A 20,299-nucleotide genomic window follows, 5' to 3' on the forward strand; every position below is an offset into this window, starting at 1 on the left:
ATCTATAGTTAAATATGTTATTGAAATAATTATAACCCCCCCTGTATTATCTACACTCTCTCTCCAACTGTCCTCATAAATGCACTGACTGGTCTGTTATACTGGGTGCATAGAAACTTTAGTGTGTGTGTGTGAGAAGGTGTGGCAACGTCTGTATGATGAGGTGCATGCTAAAATTATCATAGCTGTGTGCCTCGTTGAACTTATTGGTTTTTAGTTCTTAGTGGTTCTCAAAATGGGTTCCGGGACCGCCAGAGGTCCTTCAATTTTGACCTGAGATCAGATTCTAAAAATGTCTCCTACATCCTGACAGTTTTCTGAGAAAGCTGTTTCTATGTCAGTCGTTCTTTGATTTTTCAAAAATAGCAGACCTACAAGCTTGTAGATCTGCTATTTTTCAATAGCTAAAGCATAACATAATGCTAACCCCAAAAGGGGTTCCCGCCCAAAATGGGTTAAGTTGGGAGTTGGGTTCCACAATTGATAGTTGGGAACCAAATCGACACTTACAGGTCTGTAACTTGTACAGAGAGTGTACAAATTGAACCAATTTGGTTCCACTTAACCCATTCTGAACGGGAACCCATTTTGGTGTTGGCATCATCTTATGCTTTAGCTATTGAAAAATAGCAGATCTACAAGCTCATATCGCGCCACCGAGTGGCGCGATATGAGCTTGTAGATCTGCTATTTTTGAAAAATCGACCGCGGACGGACCCCCCTATAAAATAGTTTCTGCCAACAACGTCCATGAGATTTGTGTTAAGATTTTTAAAGATTTTTAAATTTTCTTTCTTAAATTGTGGGTCCCTGGCATATCTTTTGAAATTGGGGTCGAGATAGGCCTAGACATGGCCCTGTCTTAAAGACATCATTTGTTATTGTATATCCTTCATAAAGGTCAAACTATTGACACAACTGAGTTGGTATGCCCTGTGGTGGAAGTAGAAAAAGTAATGCTGAATGTTCATTTCAGAATAGTATATCAAATTATAAAATAAGGCTATAATCATTGATCGTTAATGTGTTACTTGCTTTAATATTTGTAAATGTGGAGTTCATTTTAATGACTTGCTGGGTAGCTTAATCTGTAGGCCTATAGATACATTCCATATTGGTAGATTTATAATCTTTTATTTCATAATCAGAATCTCTGACATATATTATAACCTAGTGGAATAGAATTATAATATAAAGTAGCGTGAAATGGAAATACTCAAGAAAAGTTTCGTACACATTGGGTCCATAGATCCCATAGATCCCTACCATAAATGAGTGTATGGAACACACCCCCATGCCCCCTGGAACCCCCATGGTCACCCTGGGGGTCCACTTTGAGGAACAACTGGTGTAGAACACCCAAAAATGACTTGTAGATCTGCTATTTTCTGGGAGTGTAGGGCGGAATGTAGCATGCTCTGGTGAGTCAAATATAATGACGCACAGTCTCATGGAGGTGGGACATTACATCTGACCATGGAAAAGTCACCCAGGTTGGTCAACTCCAGCTGGGGAACAGATGTACCGGAAAGACCCATTATTTGTCACTATTTACGACGGAGCATAAATTACTCAGAGGAGTGCGTCTGCTAGTTGATCATTGACAATGGTGGACAAAGTATATACCTCAAGTAAATGCAGTATTCAAAGGTACAAATTACGAACTACATTTTATAGTGTTCAGAAATGTTGCTAAGAAATATTATAGGGCTTAAGCTTAAGACAAGTGGTTAATTCAGAATATATTTTTTGTAACATTTCTAAGAAGGGAACCACCCTTCTTAGAAATGTGGTGAATTAAAAAGTAAAATATGTAGCTGAGTGAAAGTCATCAGCTTGCAATACAAGAAAAAATATATATAGCTGCAAGCAGTGGTAAGACAGGTCAAGCCATACAAGTAATAAAACAAAGAAAAAAGATATAAGCTTTTAAAAAGAAAAATAAGTTCTTCGTCAATTGTCTTCTAATTTGTAGCAAAATACTATAGCTAGGCCTACTTGATACTAGATACAATGAAAATTACTATTTTATTATTAGGACTAACTAGTAATGTTATATAGAGCAGTGACGTCATACTCTTCCAAATTTGGTTGGAGACTGGAGATGACGTCACTTTTGTTTGTTGTTTTGTGACGCCCACAAATCAACAGGGTCAGATTTTGGTTCCGGGCTCGTGCCGTTCACTGATTGGAACAGTACTCAGTACTCAAGTATATGTATTTAGTTACTGTCCAACTCTGACCATTGAATACAAACTCTGTGACAACTTAAGGCAACACTGATTTTATTCCAAAAATAAAATACAACTCCTTGAAAACATGTGCCGGATCAGTGTTATTTCTCATTTAACAAAATGACATAAATATAAAATAAAATAAATATTAAATAATAACAATAATGACAATGACAGGATGTAAGACAGGATGTAATGTAAACAAACTGTATACAACAAAACAACCTCTGGAAAATGCATTAGCAGATGAGGTCAACAACGCAACAGACAAAACTAAAAAATATTAAAGAGAGTATAGATCTGATCCTTTGCCCTGAGCATAAAAAATACAGACTTAAAAGTGACTTTCATTTATCAAAAGAGTGTACAAAAATCCACACATTTCAAGAGTCCGGAAAACACAGGCAGAAAAAGTGAGTGCTTGAAGAAGTCATCCTTATTACCGGAGGACATTAAATATATTTTTCTATTAAGACTTCCTGTTTCTGTCATAAATACAAAGCCAAGCAGCCTGACAGATTTTACTCATACTTTTTTAAGGCTTCTGTTTCCTGTGTTACAAGATCTCTTATGTTCAATAGTATAAAACTTTTTTCTTTTCTCTCTTTATTTATTTATTTTACAAACCAATACAAATATCTCTCTTGTGTCTGTTGTCATAAAGTACTTTCATTCAATTAATTTCAGCGCAAGTTTGTTCTGCGTAAGCCCGGCGGGTCCTCTTCAGTCATGCCACACGTTGCCAAATAAAGGCAGTATACAGTTCAGTGGCAGTTTAAACCCCCCACTGGTTCAGTCCGCTCGTCCGCTGAGTCAGTGAAATGGCATGGTCCGTCAGTGCATTCTGGGTGGGTGGAATGCTTTAAGTCACACTGCAAACACACTGAGCGAGCTGCTCTCGTCTTTCAGGCCCAGGATGCTGTAGGCTATTCTCTTCATATGACCTGGCAACCGCACACCGACATTCCTGATATCCCTGAGAAGAAAACAAGAGTTCAACATTAACTACTTGAACCCTAGCGTCCCATTTGCTGTGCATGTCATCATAGGCCAGGTGTGTCAAACTCATTTTGGGGTGCGGGCCACATTGGTCAAAAGGTGACTTGATGACATAGCCGAACATTTGGCTATTTTCGGTGAAGGGGGTTTGGTGTAGGGCAAGAAAAGGAGGGCCCAAATTTAGAGCCCTGTTGGACTCCAGTAAACAAGGTGTGTATATATAGGGTTTAAGAGGTTAAAGGGGTTGTAAGTGATATGTATTTGGTCAAATAAGTGTTAAAGTGATGATAAATAGGACTATATTCCCATATCTCTCCAGTGGTTTAGTAAACGGAAAATACATTGTGAGGCCAGGATACCAATTTAATCCGATCAGGAAATAACTCATCCAGAAATATAAGTGACATTGGAAGTGTTGAAACAAATACATTATCAGACAAAATTGGAACAGGATTTCACATTATAAAACATATAAAACACACATAAAAGTGAAGCTGATAAATGATCATTCTGGGGTTCTCTCTCCTGATTGGATAAAATTGGTGTCCATACTTGAAAATACTTCCTGTTTACTGAAGAGTGGGAGCAATGAGGATGGACACTGAACAAACACTATACAGCAATGATTACTTGCAGAATAGAGAGCTTTAACGTTTTAACAAACCTTTATTTTTAAACAAATACATATTACTTTCACCCATTTTAAACCTGAACATGGGATATTTACTCTCCACAATAGTCAAGGTTCTTGGACTATATTTAGCCAAAGGAGAAACGGCAATTGTGCTAGAGAGGGAAGGGCAGTGGGGATTGAGAATGATAAGAATGACTTGGGCCTGAGGATAAGGAGTGATGTAATCCCACAGAAACACCGGATAACAAATGTTTAGCTGAGACCTCAATGCTTTCTCTGTCTTATCCAAAGAAACTGGCAGTGAGCCAAATGAGTTAGCGCTGTGCGGTGCGGTGGCATCTGTGCCAGGACATGTGTGGTGGACTTACTCATGCCTCATGGCCAGCACCTGCTCCATGGTTGTGATTCCTGCACGGGCGAAGCTCTCGGTGTACTGGCTCATCTTGATGGACTCCAGCCACTCCGGCACCGACCGGAACATGGTGCCGTCGCAGCCGCTGGTGCTCGGCAGTCGGATGGAAATTCTGCGGTGGACGGCAGATGTTCAGATCGGTCAGTATTCACATTCACTTAATTGTTCTCAAAGTTGCGTCCGGGGGGGGGGGGGGGACTTTAAGGAAGTCCCCAGCAAAATTAGTTTAACCACTATCACCGATGACTGTATACATTGGCAATTAGAAAATAGACAGAAAATATATATATATATATATATATATATATATATATATATATATATATATATATATATATATATTTTTTTTTAACAGCAGACATAAATCATAAGGTGAAGGTGAATTTTCATCTGTATTTATTAAAAGTTATTTTGTGCTTCCAGTAATCAGGATCATATCCAATAATTTGGGGGTCCTTGAAAACCGAGAACAAATTTCACAATTAGGGTTTCAACAAAGTAATTTTTTAACACCTTCTGTTCGACGTACCGTGGATCAAAGTCTGCGATGGTTTTCAAAGACTCAGGACTTTGCAGCAGTTTGTCCAGAATGTTGACGATGTCCGGAAAGCGTGGTCGTTTGGAGCGGTCGTGCAGCCAGCACTGGAGCATCAACTGGTAGAGAGCCGACGGACAGTCCATCGGAGCTGGCAGCCTGAAGGCCTCGTTGATGGCCTTCATAACCTGAGAAAGGGAACAACGGCATGGTTGAAGGCTGTGCTTCCAGGCATGTTTATGTAACGGCACTAGCCTTAAAACAGGTTTAAACAGGTAAAAAACGATGAATGAGCTATTTAAGACTGTTGACATGTAATGTTTTATTGGAGGGCGATGATGGGAAGTCGAGTGAATATAACACCCATGGCAATTCTCAAACGCTAGAGAAATGGCATATTGGAGGCCTTTTTGTTGATCTAAACTTAAAGTCAACACTGTTTTTTTGTCTTGCCAGATGAGGAGTTGCAGGGGTTTGACAGGTGAAACATACCTCATGGTTACTCATATCCCAGTAGGGCCGTTCACCAAAGGCCATGACCTCCCACATGACAATGCCGAAACTCCACACATCACTGGCCGACGTGAACTTTCTGTATGCTATAGCCTCCGGGGCAGTCCAGCGGATTGGGATTTTCCCTCCCTGACAAGGTAGAAACAAAAACAAATCATATTTAATGGGGAAAGGGAGTGGAAATACAAGGCGCTGAAAGAGCAACAGTTTTAAATTGGACGCTTGAGGCTGATCATGCTTTTAACAGTCTGCAATTTTCCACATAACCCAAGGGTTGATTTAAAGGACCATTCCAGTCTAATTTAGACGTCTTGCTAATTTAGATTTCTTGCCATTGGCAGAGATTGCCCCTGTCTTCAACACATTTTGGGTACATATACAGTAAGTGTATATGTAGGGAAGCTACATATACAGTAAGTGTATACTTTAGGTAGCTCTCAGTCTACATATTTAAATGTAATTCACTGCCATTCATGTTGAAACGTTGTGGAGCTTTTACAGACGCTATAGGAGTATAGGTAGTTGAAATTCCTTTTGAAATTCTCTATTCTGTTTATTTTTTCTAAAATTACTTTATTACGTCTAGTACAAGTCATTCAAATTCGGCTCACTGACAGCAATACACCTGGAAAAGTTTTAATGGTACAGTGACAAAAGCTAAAGTTGACACACTTTTTCCATGTAATGTTTAGATAAAATGTATTCAAACAATTAAACAAATAAAATAAAGCAATTTAGTCGAAGTTTATTTAAATTATATGGCTGATGTTGATAATGTACAATGAACGCTGATATGGTCCTTTAAACTTCAGTGCCTCTTTTATGGTCCTGACATGTGGCTGTGAGACTTACTCTGGTGGTGTATGTGCCCTCAGGTTCGTCCTCCAGTACGCGAGACAGTCCAAAATCAGACACTTTACACTCCAGGCTGCCGTTGACCAGAACGTTCCGTGCAGCCAGATCACGGTGGACGTAGTTCATATCAGAGAGGTACTTCATACCAGCTGCTATTCCACGCAGCATACCCACTAGCTGATAGGATGGAATCTCCCCGTCATGGTCCTAGAGGAAATAATGTACCGGTAAGTGTCTTACATTTTAGTTTTTACATTGGATCATTTGCATGAATCATTGATTAAACTTCTATTGTTGCAAAAACAAAAAGCTATTGCAATATCTATGATAAATAAACCCACTCATAGCACAGCAATGACAATTCCGTAACAGCATCGGAGACTAAAAGAAGACAAAAATCCAACCTTAAAAACCCTAAAACAAGTGCACTTACCCGTAGATATATGTCAAGAGCTCCGTTTTCCATGTACTCTGTCACAATCATGGCATGCTTGACTGTAAAAACAAATCAAACAAAGAAATTAGTGAGTGAAAATGTAGTAATTTTAATACATTTTGATGTAGTAGTGTTGTGTTTCATTAAGAACTTACATTTGGTGACGACTCCCTCTAGACGGATGATGTTGGGGTGCGAGAACTGACCCATAATGCTCGCCTCGCTCAAAAAGTCCTGTCTCTGTTTCTCTGTGTAGCCGGGCTTTAGTGTTTTGATGGCTACAGCCGTCTCTGCTTTTCGCCCCGGAGCCTTCATCACCCCCTTGAATACTTCGCCAAACTCTCCTGTGGGGCAGCCAGAAAGCAGAGGAAAATTAGAAACAATGCCAGGATATCATATCATATCAATATAAATCTAAAGCACACATTAAAAACCACTTAAGTTTTAGAGATGATCTAAAAGCTCACAATGCGTCACAATGTGACGCATTGCGAGCTTGTAGATAAGCTATTTCCATTTTCTTTGACACTTACGGCCAGTTCAGACTACACAAATTCAGCCCCATTTTAGGTGACCGTGAAATGATTTAATGGTGATCATCGTGAAAGGTTGTGTAGCCTGACTCCGGCTTCACTGACGCCTATAACGACATGCCCCAAAGGACACGGCATGTTGAAAGTGGTTTACGAAACATTTATTTCAGTCATACCTGCACCGATGACTTTTTGTTTGGTTATGGCACCGGGAGGGATCTCTGTGGCAAATTTAAGGATGGCAATGTTGGGATCCTCGTACATGTGTGGGTCGACATAAGTCTTGAGAGGCTTCAGTTGATCTAAGGAGGGAACGGTGATCAGAGAATTAGTCATGATATTAAGGCTGGTCTCAACAAGTTTGAGTCAATCTAAATAGTAGTTTGAATCATATCCTCTAGTCTACTGCGTTGCGTACCTGTGGAGAAGTAGGGATCTTCAGGCCCTCCTCTGCCATGAGAAATCAGTCTCCTGAGGAGGAAAACACATATAATCACTATAGAGCTAAATAACACCAAGATTGTAATGGCAGGTCAGTCAAAGAACAGGGCTGCTTTCAGTGGCAGCACTGGTTATTACAGATAAACCCTCCATCAGACATCACAGCACAGTGTCCTTAATTTGATTACACTTGTGGCGTATAATCACAGAGTGGGCAGGTTTGCAGACTACGTTTAAGGCGATCACATAAACCAAAGAGGAGGGACACGAGGAGTGTTGTTACTAACCGTTTGCGCAGCAGCAGGAAAGCCACTATGACGACCAGCATGACTGCCCCTCCTACCACCGCCCCCATAACCACTATGGAATTGTTCCCCATCAGAGACTCTGCTGTAGAAAGAAAAACAGAAACGTCAGTATACCAAGAACATCGTACCTGGAGATAAAGTTAAATCTAAAGTAAAAAAGAATATTTTCATTTTTACACTCAGATTTTAACTACGTGAGCAATACATATCCCTCTACACCAAACACATAGCTAATCTACAAGCTCACATAATGTGTCACAACACGATGTGAGCTTGTAGATCTGCTACCGTCGCCTAATGTTGGTCTATTTTCACCAAATGTGACAGTACAGTAGTATTATGACATGCCCAGAATAGGGACTCCAGGGTGTGATTAAACTGACAAAAGTGAAATATCTTCTCTCTCTTCTTACCCATGGGTAAAGTCTGGAACTCATGCTCCAGGCTGTAGCTCCCAGCAATGCCTTCAGCACTCAGCGCCTGGACCCGGAACATGTAGGTGGTGTCAGGGTGGAGGTCACTAATCTGGACTGAACTTTTCTCCAGAACCAGAACGGTGTATGTGGTGACATCTCTCTCAGTGTTGTCGTCCTGAAACAAGAAACAAGGGCACGTTAAGTAGCCTACTTAAAGCCTATATACTTCTTTGACCGGAGTCAACCTAGGGGTCTTTTCCCCCCAATATACCAAATATCTAGCCGATCTACAAGCTCACAGCTGTTGTGAGCTTGTACATTGTCTATTTTTGGTTTTGGCTATTATGAAATGCCCAGAATAGGGACTCAAGGTGGAAGTGGATAAAATCGTGTGGATTTTTGTCTTTTAAATCTTACTGCTAGCTAGCGAAGGGGGGAGACTCGAGGATGAAGAAGAGGAAGATTACCTTTCTGCGGTACATTAGCTCATAGCGGTGGCTGATGTGGGCAGGACTTCTGCGCGACAGCGCCCAAGATAGAGACAGACTTGTGGGGCTGCGCTCATCCAGGCGGATCAACGTCACTTTGGGCGCATCTGATGGTGGGTGGAGGAAGGAAGGCAAAATAATAGTTACTACCTAATAATAGCCCTCGGAAGATCATTTGGAAATGAGAGCCTATGGGATGCACAGGCCCTCCTCCATCAAAGCCTTCCATGGTTTGTGTAATAAGCCCTTGAATTGTAAAACCCATGCTCTATTCCCATCACGAGAGATACTGTAAATAAAGGCTAATTTAAGGGTGTATAAACCCTCATTACAAACTGTACTAACCTGTATAGTGCAGATTGGTGGTCATGGAAGCAGTGGGCCTCTGTGTGCTGTACCGGGACACGCCGCTGTGTGCTTCCACGGTGAAGGTGTAGTTGAGGTGAGAGTCCAGCTCGCTAGCGATGACCGTGGAGTCCCGCAGGCCGGACGCCTGCGGCTCAAAGCGGACCTTGTCGCCGCAGGGGACGCAGGAGTCCTCGTCGCAGCGCTCACACAGAACACTGTAGGTGAGGTCACTGCGACCCCCTGTCACCAGCGGACGGCTCCAGGACAGCTGCAGTCTGCCCTCCGCTAGGGTGGCGGAGGACAGGTCACGAGGGGCACTGGGTGGCGCTTTAGGGAGGAAGCGGAGAGCACAGCTGTTAGCGGACGACTAAGGAGAATCTTGTAAAAGTCACTAATGAGGTGACGGCTTTGGTTGATTAGTCTTGACTTATGGGCTGTCGGGGTAATGAAGCTGTGCGAACACGTTTCTCTTACCAGAACAGGCCAACGTAGAAGGGTCCGAGGGGGAGCGGTAGAATCCCTCCTTGCATGGACAACTGACGGCGCTGGCTGCCGAGGCCTCCGTGTTGTCGGGACAAACTTGACACGACCCGCTCGATATGGAGGACTTGAAGTAGCCCGGTTTGCAAGCTGTATGTGTGAGACAAGAACACAGGTTTGTTAGTTGAAGCGTGGCATGTCAGGACATGTGGCGCACACACAACACAGGAAGGAATGACTCATTCATCTGTGAAGAATTCAAACTATATCTCAAATATCAGTCCTCTGGGCTTGGCAGGAAACATTTGTTGTGGGAAGTCTATAATCACAGAAGCTTTGTATCAATGGAAATGATATGGGATTTCCCTGGCGATTCGCCTCCACTTGTCCTCTTTGCCTGGAGTCCTATTCTCCTGCCCCGCCGATCGTGTTAACCGGATGAAACAGTAAATCTATCAGGCAACCAGCCCTTCCATCCTTAACTCTCAGATGAAATACCCTGGCTTAAAATGTGTTTAAATAGTGTTTTCGCAAAAGGAAATAGCACCTTGGACACTGGCACGGACGTATATTCAAGCGTTTTGGAAACAGAAACAAACGTTCCATTCCAGGGCGAGGAAGGTTAATGAATGTGTGGATTAGACAGAGACTAGGATGCAAAAACCACAAGTCTGTCTGGGGCCGTGCTTCCTTCCATTCTTCCGTCCTTCCATTCCGCCCACCAGTGGCGAATGACAACATGTGAGCATGAAGAGTTATAACAGGAAGAACCAGGAAGAGGACCACGATGTTTGCTGGGCTGATGGCGCCCTGCATGCACTTTAATATTTTCTCAGACAGCAGCAACATTGTCTTGAAAAACATAAAAACAATACGTCATATTGAAAGATCTAGTCTCGCCTTCCATCTTAACGTCTCCCCGGGGGGAACAGGCTTTCATCTGGCCCCTGTGTGCTGGTGGCTGAATGTCCAACAGAGCTGCGCTAGGTGGTCGGTTACTTAACCACCGTGGCAGCGGGACCTTTGCACTCCGGCTATCTCCACACAATAGAGGGGAGGAGGGAGCAGGTTTGAGTTGGACTAGGATAGAGATGAATTGGCATAGATGGACGCATGGGGGATGGGTAGAGATACGTCTGAAGCGCCAACAGAAGTTCTCCCTGGGGAGTCACTTGCGGAGTGTGGGGGTGTATAGGGTCCTTTCGCATAAGAAAAGGGGGCCAGCCTATTTCATCTTGAGCTGAAGCAGCAGGACCTCTGTCACGTACCATAGAACCCCCGTCCCTATTCATCTATTGTTTCTGGGATTGGTGCCATAATATGTTGAATTAATCATTACAGCAAGCAAACTGCGGCATGTGTGTAGTGTGACGGCCCCAAGCGCTATTGTTGTTAGTAATATAACTTTAAATATAGTTAGTTCTTACAATTTTTATACTTTTTGAATTAGGAATGGTTATTGTACTTTTATATGTTCTAGTTACTTTTAGTTGTTGTACTCTGATGAATAAAAAATAGAGAAAAGAAAACTTAAAACCTTTGACTATTTGGCTTGTCATGGCCAAAATCCCAAAATAGGGATGTCAGGTTGAAAGTGGTCAAATTAATGTTTCAATTAGCTAATGTTTTTTTTGCAATATATGAATCTTTGTGGATTTGTTCCAGAAACCTCTGCATGTATTGCACTCATATTTTGGGAATGTTGGCGGAAATTGTTTGATTGTCCCATGCTCCCTTTGAATTTGAAAGCCATGTGAATAGGACTTCTGTTCCACACCAGTGCATCTGTTAATTGAATCTGTTTTTTGCTCTTTGTCTTCCCGCATTGTGCTAATGAGTGGGAACACGGATTAGGCAGCTCATTGCGTGTGTTTAACGACCGGATGAGAGAGCAAAGAGAAGTAAAGCAAGGCATGTCATTGGCTAACAGCTGTCCTGTTGGACTACTAATCCTCTTGACTAAATTACACTCCTCACCTAACTAAGCAGCCACGAAACTAACCACCCTCATGCGCCAACTGTCGACTCACTCCACACCCTCCACTCCAACCACGAGCAACCTGCTTATTTGTGTCAGTCAGCGTTCCTCTTCAAATTCTTGTTCCCACAACATTTGGGTATCTTGGTGAATTTCATATCGAGACCATGGGACTTATGTTATGTATCAAGCTACAGTACAAGACAAGTGTAATAAAACAAATCCTGAGTAACTCAAACACAGCCGATAAAAGGCAGTTTCCTTCTTTTACAGAGTTGGAAAGAAATCTGATAAGAAGCCATGGAAAGTGCAGTGAAATAATAATGTTTTTACTTTAGTGGACAAAACATGTTTCCTGTATCCTAATAGTAAGGTCATCCTCCAGACTAAGTTTTTCCTGACACGAATGTTTCCTCGTTTCCTATGGACAGCACGCTGTGAGCTTCCGTTTCAGGTGCATAGTTCGGGGTTTGCCCATGGTCAGGAACTGGCCTGGAAACATTCCTGAGCTCTGCCTTCCTTCCCTGCCGCCCCGACTTCTCTGCAAGCCCTTTGAAGTCTTTCTCCTGTGGTGGAGAATCACTCCGGCAATCTTAAGACACGATATTCACTCTTTGAAGTGTGTTATTATCCATGAGTAGTGCGGTGACTGTTCACCTGATCCGCTCACTTCATAGGAACGGATTCCACAAACTTGAACCGACACTGCCATTCAAGGTGATTTGGGCCGTCAAGGGACCATATAGTCATAAACCACAGGCTTGACTCAGTCTAACCTATAGGCGTGTCACGACCATCCCTGTAATCTGAGGTTTCCGTAGCCGTAGCAACTTCAGACACACACACAAATACTTTGTGCCGTGGGGAAGACACACCGGTCAGGTACACTTCCTCCTCCTGGTGCATTCACACCAGTCCTTCCCCTCAGTCAATCAGCGCTGTAGGTGACGTGAGGGTGAAAGAATGCCTTTGAGAAATCCCCACGGCTCACTGAGCACTTTGCCCTTCTCTTCCTCCAGTGGTGTAAAGTAACAAAGTACATGCACTTCTAAGTACATTTACTCAAGTACTGTACTTGGGGTCTCTCCACTACTACAACTCGGAGTCAAATATTGTACTTTTTACTAGAAAACCTTTTATTAGAACTATTTGACAGCTAGTAACTTTGTACATTTAGAGAATTAATGAAAACTGCAAAGCATACAGTACATTAACCACTTAAGCACTATTTTATACCTCAGATGTTCAAAAATAGCCGATCTACAAGTTCTACACATCGCTTCGTGCCACATTGTGAGCTCGGAATTTTTGAAAATGAATATATTTTCATGCTAATACGTACTTTTACTTGAGTAATATTTTGAATACAGGCCTTTTACTTGTAATAGAGTAAATTTTATATACTTCTTCGGTCACTCCCTCCTTTCCTAGTCTGTCTCTACCCTCCCTCCACTCCCACACTTCCTCCAGATATCTCTGCACACACACCACCACACCCCGGAATGCCATAGACAGGCCAACTTCCACACAAACAATGAGAGCAAATATGAATACCATCCTTTACAGTACACAGCCACTGCTGTGTTTTGTAAAGTCACAGACACTTCCACACAGTCATAAAGGTCTCACTTTGAGGGCACCACATGCTTGTGAAATGTTTGAGCCTCTCGTGCTTATTCTCGGGTCCCCTTGCTCCCATGCCTTCAACAAAGTTCCCAGCATTTGAAAATCTGTTTTGCCCGTACTTTATTATTTGTTTATTAAGCGCTACATTTTAAACTTTTATGATGTTTGGCACAGGGATGCCAGACTGAAATGAAAGTGGTTGATCAACTGAACTGTAATGTCCATATTCTTGGCAAGTCATAATTAGTATATTCATTGACAATAGCATTGACTGTTTTTGGTAAAGAGTGTGATTTGGTGTAGAGGGAAAAAAGGTGTGTGTCAAGATTAGACCCAAGTGACGGTGTATATAGATAAAAATATATAGAAAAATAAACTTCTTGGTTGTTAAGTGGTTAAAGACTACCTCAGTTAACATTCATCCTTGTATCCACAGAAAAACTCATATTCATCTTTCCCTATCACCCCCCAAGCTATTTTCCTCAGCCATAATAAAACAGTGTGTGTCCCTCCCTCAGCTCCCTGTGTCCCTACCCCACCTCATTCCTGAGTGTGCACTGCAAAATCCCAACTGTTAATTTAACTCGAAAAGTATAAAGATGGTTCCTTACAGGGGCTGCTTATACACACACGATAAAGAGAGAGAGTTTCGCAGTGCAAAGAGACAAACAATGGAAAGAATGTATTGGCCAACAGGTAAGAAGATGATTCATTAACAGGGGATCATTACGCCATATTCAAAATGCATCTGTCTCTGCCACGACTGCCTGCTTCCATAGTCACCAAATCAAAACAAAACATTTTAGACCCCTCCCCTCATTTATACATTTCTCTTTAATTACACAACAAATATGCTGCCTCCCTTGGTTTTTGCTACGTGTTTGAAAGGATCTCCCAACGCGCCGGGTGCAATTAACATTCCTGTGCGCTCATTTCTATAAACCTTGCCTGAGTGGTGGTTATGTGTTATGCTTTCATAAATACCACTAGCAACTCTTAAAAATACCAGCGTGCACAAACTCAGCCATTACATACTTCAAAGTTCTGACGCTGCTGCTTACCTTGGCAGGAATCACCCGTGGATTCATGGCCGGTGCGGCACTGGCATTGCCCCACTGGCACCACCCACTCCCCGTCTGCGGTGCAGTAGATACGCGGGGTGGCCTTACTGACGGCGTTCTCCACGCACGAGCCCTCCACTTCCTTCAGGGCATCGGCCACCGTCTCCGGGAAGGTCGCCAGGCTCTGCACGGTGGACGGGCAGGTCTTGTAGTACACTCTGACAGAGAGCAGTGCCACGCAGGCCCCCATGTCCTGGAAGGCCAGGTAGAAGCCCTTCCGCGACAGCGGCCCCACGGCTCTCGTCTCCATGTTGATCCTCAGCGCACCTCTGCCCCTCGTGATTTCATCTGGAGCTATGGTGGCCACCTTGCGGAACTGGCCCTTGCGGAAATTGGTGCCCACGTCCGCATCGGCCTCCGAGATGAACAGATTGAAGGTCTCTTTGCAGGCCAGCGAGGCGCCGTCAAAGGTGTTGCAGTCTCGCACGACAAACCGGAGCTCCACGGAAACCCGCGAAGTCCCTGGGCGTCGCTGAATGAATGTTGTACGCAGCCAGTTATCCTGGTCAGCAGAGTCTATGTTACATACACTGTACGTGTAGAAAAGTGAGCCATTGACCACGGTCTGGACTATCTCCCACTGCAGGACAGACAGAGAGAGAGAAGGGTTTCGTTAAGGGGCAAGGGTCACTGTTACAAAGTCATGTTAATGAAAGACAAAAACACAGGGTCTTTTTCTGAGACTTAAGTGTAGGGTTGAAAGGTTTTGTTCTCAGCCAACAAGTGTTTTTTATTGATGAGACAACTCTTTTTTCATGCTGTGTGAGAGAGGGCCATAAACAGCAGAAGCTCGGCTGCTACCATTTTTCCGCACATTAACAGGGGAGTTGGCCTGGACGTGTGCAGCACTCGCAACGTGTGTGGCTTTTCTCTGACTGACGCGGGTGCATGTGTGCAAGACAGACATATCCAAAGAAAATAAATACCACGGTGGAATACAGACTGACATTAAATGCCACTTAAATGAGCTTTACGAGCTTAGAGCAGAGGCATGGTGGCGATATTGGCAGCAATTAACTCTTTTTATGAGTGGGAAGTGATGACGAGTAGAAAGACTAAACGCTTCCATTAACCATTACCAATTTATCTAACACCTCAGTTGGGATGAATGAAAAATGCTATAGTTTCAGGGATTGAAACAAAGAACAGATTTACCGGTACTTCACTGAACCTGGAGAGTTTAGTTCAGACATAAGATTTTTTGTGGAAAATAGACATACTTTAAATAATATAAATAAAATATGAAACTTTATGTATAGCCGCGCTTGCGACACGTGATCTTGTAGATCTGCTGTTTTTGCTATTTATTATTTTTTAAACTTTGTTAAAAAGTGATGCCAGATTGAAAGTGGTTATAAATAGGGACACGGCGGCTGCATAATTGCCAATGCCGTCGTCAAAAAAAGTCAAATAATGGCCGATATATATATATATATATATCAGTTTGGCTCTACTTCAAATCCAATTATGCTGTCGCCCATAATGAAGAGCGTATACAGACAGAGACAGTATATGACGTTCTCTAGTCAATTCAAGTTTGCGGATACCTTGCAAGTGGGGAAGTTGGAAACAAAAACAGCAAACATCATATAAGACCAGAGGAAATCCTATCCAATACAATAAGAGCTGCTGGATGTGTAAAACCAACAGTCACACTCTTCCAGAGCTCAGCCTGGGCTCTGGAACTGGCCACTGGCCACGTCCTGTTGCTTTTTTTAGACGGAAAGCCACAGAACTATAGATAGAGGGATACTTCTCTCTCCCACACACAACCAGTCTTCCCTTTCTTTCCCTTTTCCTCATGTCTTGTGTTCTACCACAACAGTTTGGATCGTCACACTCTTATAGATATATACGTTCTTAGTAGGGGGGATTGTCGGGTTTTGTGGCTTAGTGCTGGAATGATAACAACCTGTTGGAGGTTTGTATTTAGAGAATGCACTCCTGTGCCATACAGTGTGATGTAGCTTGCCTTGAACGTTGACATTTCAATGGCATTCAGTTTAAAACCACTTTAACCCTGTCCCTATTTTGGTGGCGAAAACTTTCAAACATTTTCTAAAACCCTTCGAAAATAGCAAATCTACAAGCTCGGAACTTGTAGATCGGCTGTTTTCTTTCTTTCTTTCTTAACACGTTTGAAAATAGTGCTTAATGAGAGGGTTGCCCTATAACACAAGAGTTGATGACAAATCCTGACTCAGCTGACAATTATACTGTTCCGTCGTTCCCAGAATGGAATGCAAAATGAAACCGTTGTGCTCACTGCCTTAAGACATGAAGACAAAGACAGAAGGACTGGAAATTCTAGACAGTGGCTTTTATATATAAATACTGACCCCGTCCTCATATGGCGAGGTCAGCCACCCCAACTCTCCTCCGGAAGCTCTCATGTCCAGCAGTACTTCTATAGGAAGGAAAGAAAAATAATGTAAGGAAATGGAACAACATAATTATCTACCAGTAGGCCTAGGCTATAGGCCTTCAGCAGTGATTCTCAAAGTGAGGTCCAGGTGTTCCAGGGGGTCACCAATGAAACGAGGAACTGTTTAACCACGTGTGACTAAACTTGTGCTATTCGACAATGGAACACCATAATTATCTACCAGTATAGATAGGCCGTCAGTAGTGATTCTCAAAGTCAGGTCCAGGTGTTCAAGGGGGTCACCAATTAAACGAACTGTTTAACCACGTGCAGACTAAACTTGTGCTATTCGAAAATGGCAGATCCTCAATTTCACTGCAACACAGTGTGAGCTTGTTCATGTGCTATTTTTGAAACATTTTAAAATATATTGAAAAACACAGGTCCCTGGCACAAAATCTTTTCACATGTGGGTCTGCTGTTAAATACACATCAATGTGGGGGTCCTTGAAAATGTATGAGAACCACTTGTCTACAGAATATAATTTACTTTTAGTGCACAAAGATAGATAAGGCATGCCATGATGTATACCAGTTACACATATAATTATCCTGTTGATTGTACATGTGGTAATAATAACTCCATTCAAACAATAAATGACCATGGTTTTATTACAGGCCAATACAATCAAAAAGGGGATATCATCTTTCTGGGTCTCTCTGGTGCCAACAACTTTAATGGGACACATGCTTTGCCTTGACATTTTAATCAAGCATGTCGGTCTCTGATTCAACGTTTTCATTTACCGTGTCCGGGGCGTACAGGACTAATATAACGGTTGAGACATGCGGGGGAAGTTAGATTGTATGACGGACTAAAGTGCATGAAAGCTTTGTTCCAGATCATAAAGTGGAAACGTAAACGTTTGTCAGGGTTTTGTCATCACGTTGGCATTCACTCCTCAGCAGCCTCGAGGCGTGTGAAGCAACCGGCATGAGTCAAATTAAATCTCGGCAAGTTTGGAATTGCTTTAAAAACAATACAAGATCTGTCCAAAAGTTAATTATACGACAAAACGAAACACAAACATCCTTAGGCTATACGATCGTTTCTATTTGAACCAAGAAAAGCATAGATTTCCAGTGGTTGACATTGGTGGTCATGATAAATATCCTACACAAATAAATTAGACTACAATGAATTAACTTGACTGGGTCACTTTTAGGATTAAAAAGTAAACCTAAACCACTTAATGGGCTACGTATTTTATCCTATATATTGCCTGGCTATACTATTATATAATCATCCTGAAAAGTGTCCGATAAAGTTTACAATTCCCAGCAACCACCAAAAACATTACTTACGTTCTTTTGACTGGAAGCTGAAGGAGACGTGAGTAATAAATACAAACAGAAATAAGTTGACACGAAAAAAATCCATGGTTAAGTCTTCTTGAACGTTTAACAAATCATCTATAACTATAGAGGTAGTAGCTCCGTGCGCTTGTCCCGCACCCAACTTCTTTTAGATCACTGACTGACTGACTGGAGACACACAGGACGCACCACTGAAAGACCATTGAGAAACAGGTGGCGCACCACTCGCTCCGCCCCCACTGCCTTTGGAATGCAATAATGTGCAAGGGGGTGGTGGTGGGGGGAGCATCCGAGGCATGTCTGTGACCCTCACCCTACCTGTTCATTGAACGGATGTATATTGTCTTGTGTGAATGGATAGACAAGGCAGTTGAACAAGTGGGGAAGTTTAACTCATGATAATGAGAAAGTGTCAGTAGTAGTTACAGTGCTATTGTCATCGTATAGTGCCCATTGAAACATGCATTGTTGTGTCTTTTATCCTGCAATCTATTCCTTTAAGTAGGCCTATATATCAACCTTCATAGCTTCAATTTGACAGGGGTAAAATAGTAGACTACTGTAAATGAAATTTATTTTTCCAAACAAAACCAATTCAAATAACATTAAGTTCAAGGTATAGCCTACTACTAATTTTTCTGTACTTTATACTTCTACTCAACCACATCCCAAACTTTTGAAAAAACTTGTATTTGTACTGATTTACCGGTAAGTATCTTTTGATGCCAATATTTTTACTCAAGTACCTCAAGTATACTTTTACTTCAGGTATTTTTTATATCGTGGTATTTCTACTTTTGCTATTTTTTCTGGTTTGCAAGGATATCAGTGGATGTATACAGAATAATACAATTCTAAACTTCAATTGAGTGAAAGGGCCATTATCATTAGTAGGAGGATATGAACTCACCATGACCTAACTGTTTCCTTTGTTTACAATGTGTATTTAGATGTGTTTTAGATGTAAATGCAAGATTGAATACTGGAGGGGGGGGGGGGGGGGGGTTTGTCACTCGCATACAGGTACAAGCAGCAAAGTGTCAGTGTGGCATGCTCTGCAAACAATAAAAAGTAATAAGATAATAATGGATATAGTAAGCTATAAACAGATAGAAAATAACTAGCATAGGCTAAGAAAAAGCACACAAGGATCAAACATTTGGAGAGAGTATTTTTTAACAGTCAAAAGTATATTCATTTACCTGCATAGTGCATACATGGCAATGCAAAGTACAATAGGGTTTCTGTCAGGAAAATAATGACACTGTGTACATACTCTGTTGTGAGTAAAGAAGGGGTGTTTACAGATTGAAGCCAGCTTGTACCTCTATTTTAGACACAATCTCGATATGTTATCTGCGTTGGAACTTGGAATGTAATGCCAGAATGTGTTGTAAAGGCACTAAAGACAATAATTGTTCCATCAAGAAGACAGATCTGTAAACCATTTGGATTTACCATGATAGATCTCGTTATGTTAGGGTGGTATTTGATGTTTAAACAATAGGCAAATTTGGCAAGCCTTGTTTAACTGTCTTCCAAGTAATTGGCTGCATCTTCCACAATATCTGATGCAGGACTTATCTTTCCCACGGCTGGGAAAGGAGGGGTCAAGTGAGGGGGTAGGCTAGTATGAATATATGACTACTAATGAGACGGTCTTCATAAAGAACCCCCCAATTTGGGTATGAATATGTGAACGTACAAAAAAAGACCTGACAATAGCATCACCTAGCAACGCTTATCTGGAGGAATTTCAGAGTCAAGTCTTGTCCGTGAAGCAGCGTGTACTTGGAAAGGAGAGCCCCTCGAACCAAGAGCAGGCCAACACAGCCGCCCACCCAGACAATGACACCCAAAAAATCTACTGAAGACACAGACATTGTCTTGTCTTACGGTACCATACATGGACATTAATCATACAACAGACACCGTGAATGATGTTGGTTAAAAAAATGGATTAACAAGTTAAGTGTGCTTTGGACTATGCCTTTTTGACCTACAACTGACAATCATTTAATTTGCTTACAAACACAAATGGCAGTTAAAACTATACGCAGAATTGTATAGGCAGTATATTTGGCTCCTCTTCAGTCAAACGTCTTCAGTCAAACTGTGAAATATTTATTTAACTATATATATTTTTTAAGACATTTGAGATTAAGTGTGCCAGTACATTTCCAGGCACATTTCAATGATA

At 42.0% G+C, this 20,299-nt stretch overlaps 1 protein-coding gene across 1 annotated transcript; it reads right to left on the bottom strand.

Moving 5' to 3' along the window:
- Positions 1-2,268: 2,268 nt before the first annotated feature.
- epha2a (eph receptor A2 a) lies at positions 2,269-18,246 on the bottom strand. Its single transcript, XM_080773149.1, has 17 exons — positions 18,088-18,246; positions 16,697-16,764; positions 14,298-14,937; positions 9,627-9,782; positions 9,150-9,479; positions 8,784-8,911; positions 8,314-8,491; positions 7,880-7,982; positions 7,570-7,622; positions 7,328-7,453; positions 6,774-6,962; positions 6,616-6,677; positions 6,180-6,389; positions 5,307-5,456; positions 4,809-5,002; positions 4,236-4,391; positions 2,269-3,210 (listed from the first exon to the last, which is right to left on the bottom strand). Exons 1-17 carry the CDS (start codon positions 18,161-18,163, stop codon positions 3,102-3,104), a joined length of 2,928 nt encoding a protein of 975 aa, XP_080629275.1. The 5' UTR covers positions 18,164-18,246; the 3' UTR covers positions 2,269-3,101.
- Positions 18,247-20,299: the final 2,053 nt, after the last annotated feature.

This window comes from Protomyctophum bolini, assembly GCF_963924005.1.
Source record: "Protomyctophum bolini genome assembly, chromosome: 2".
Classification (NCBI taxonomy): Eukaryota; Metazoa; Chordata; class Actinopteri; order Myctophiformes; family Myctophidae; genus Protomyctophum; species Protomyctophum bolini.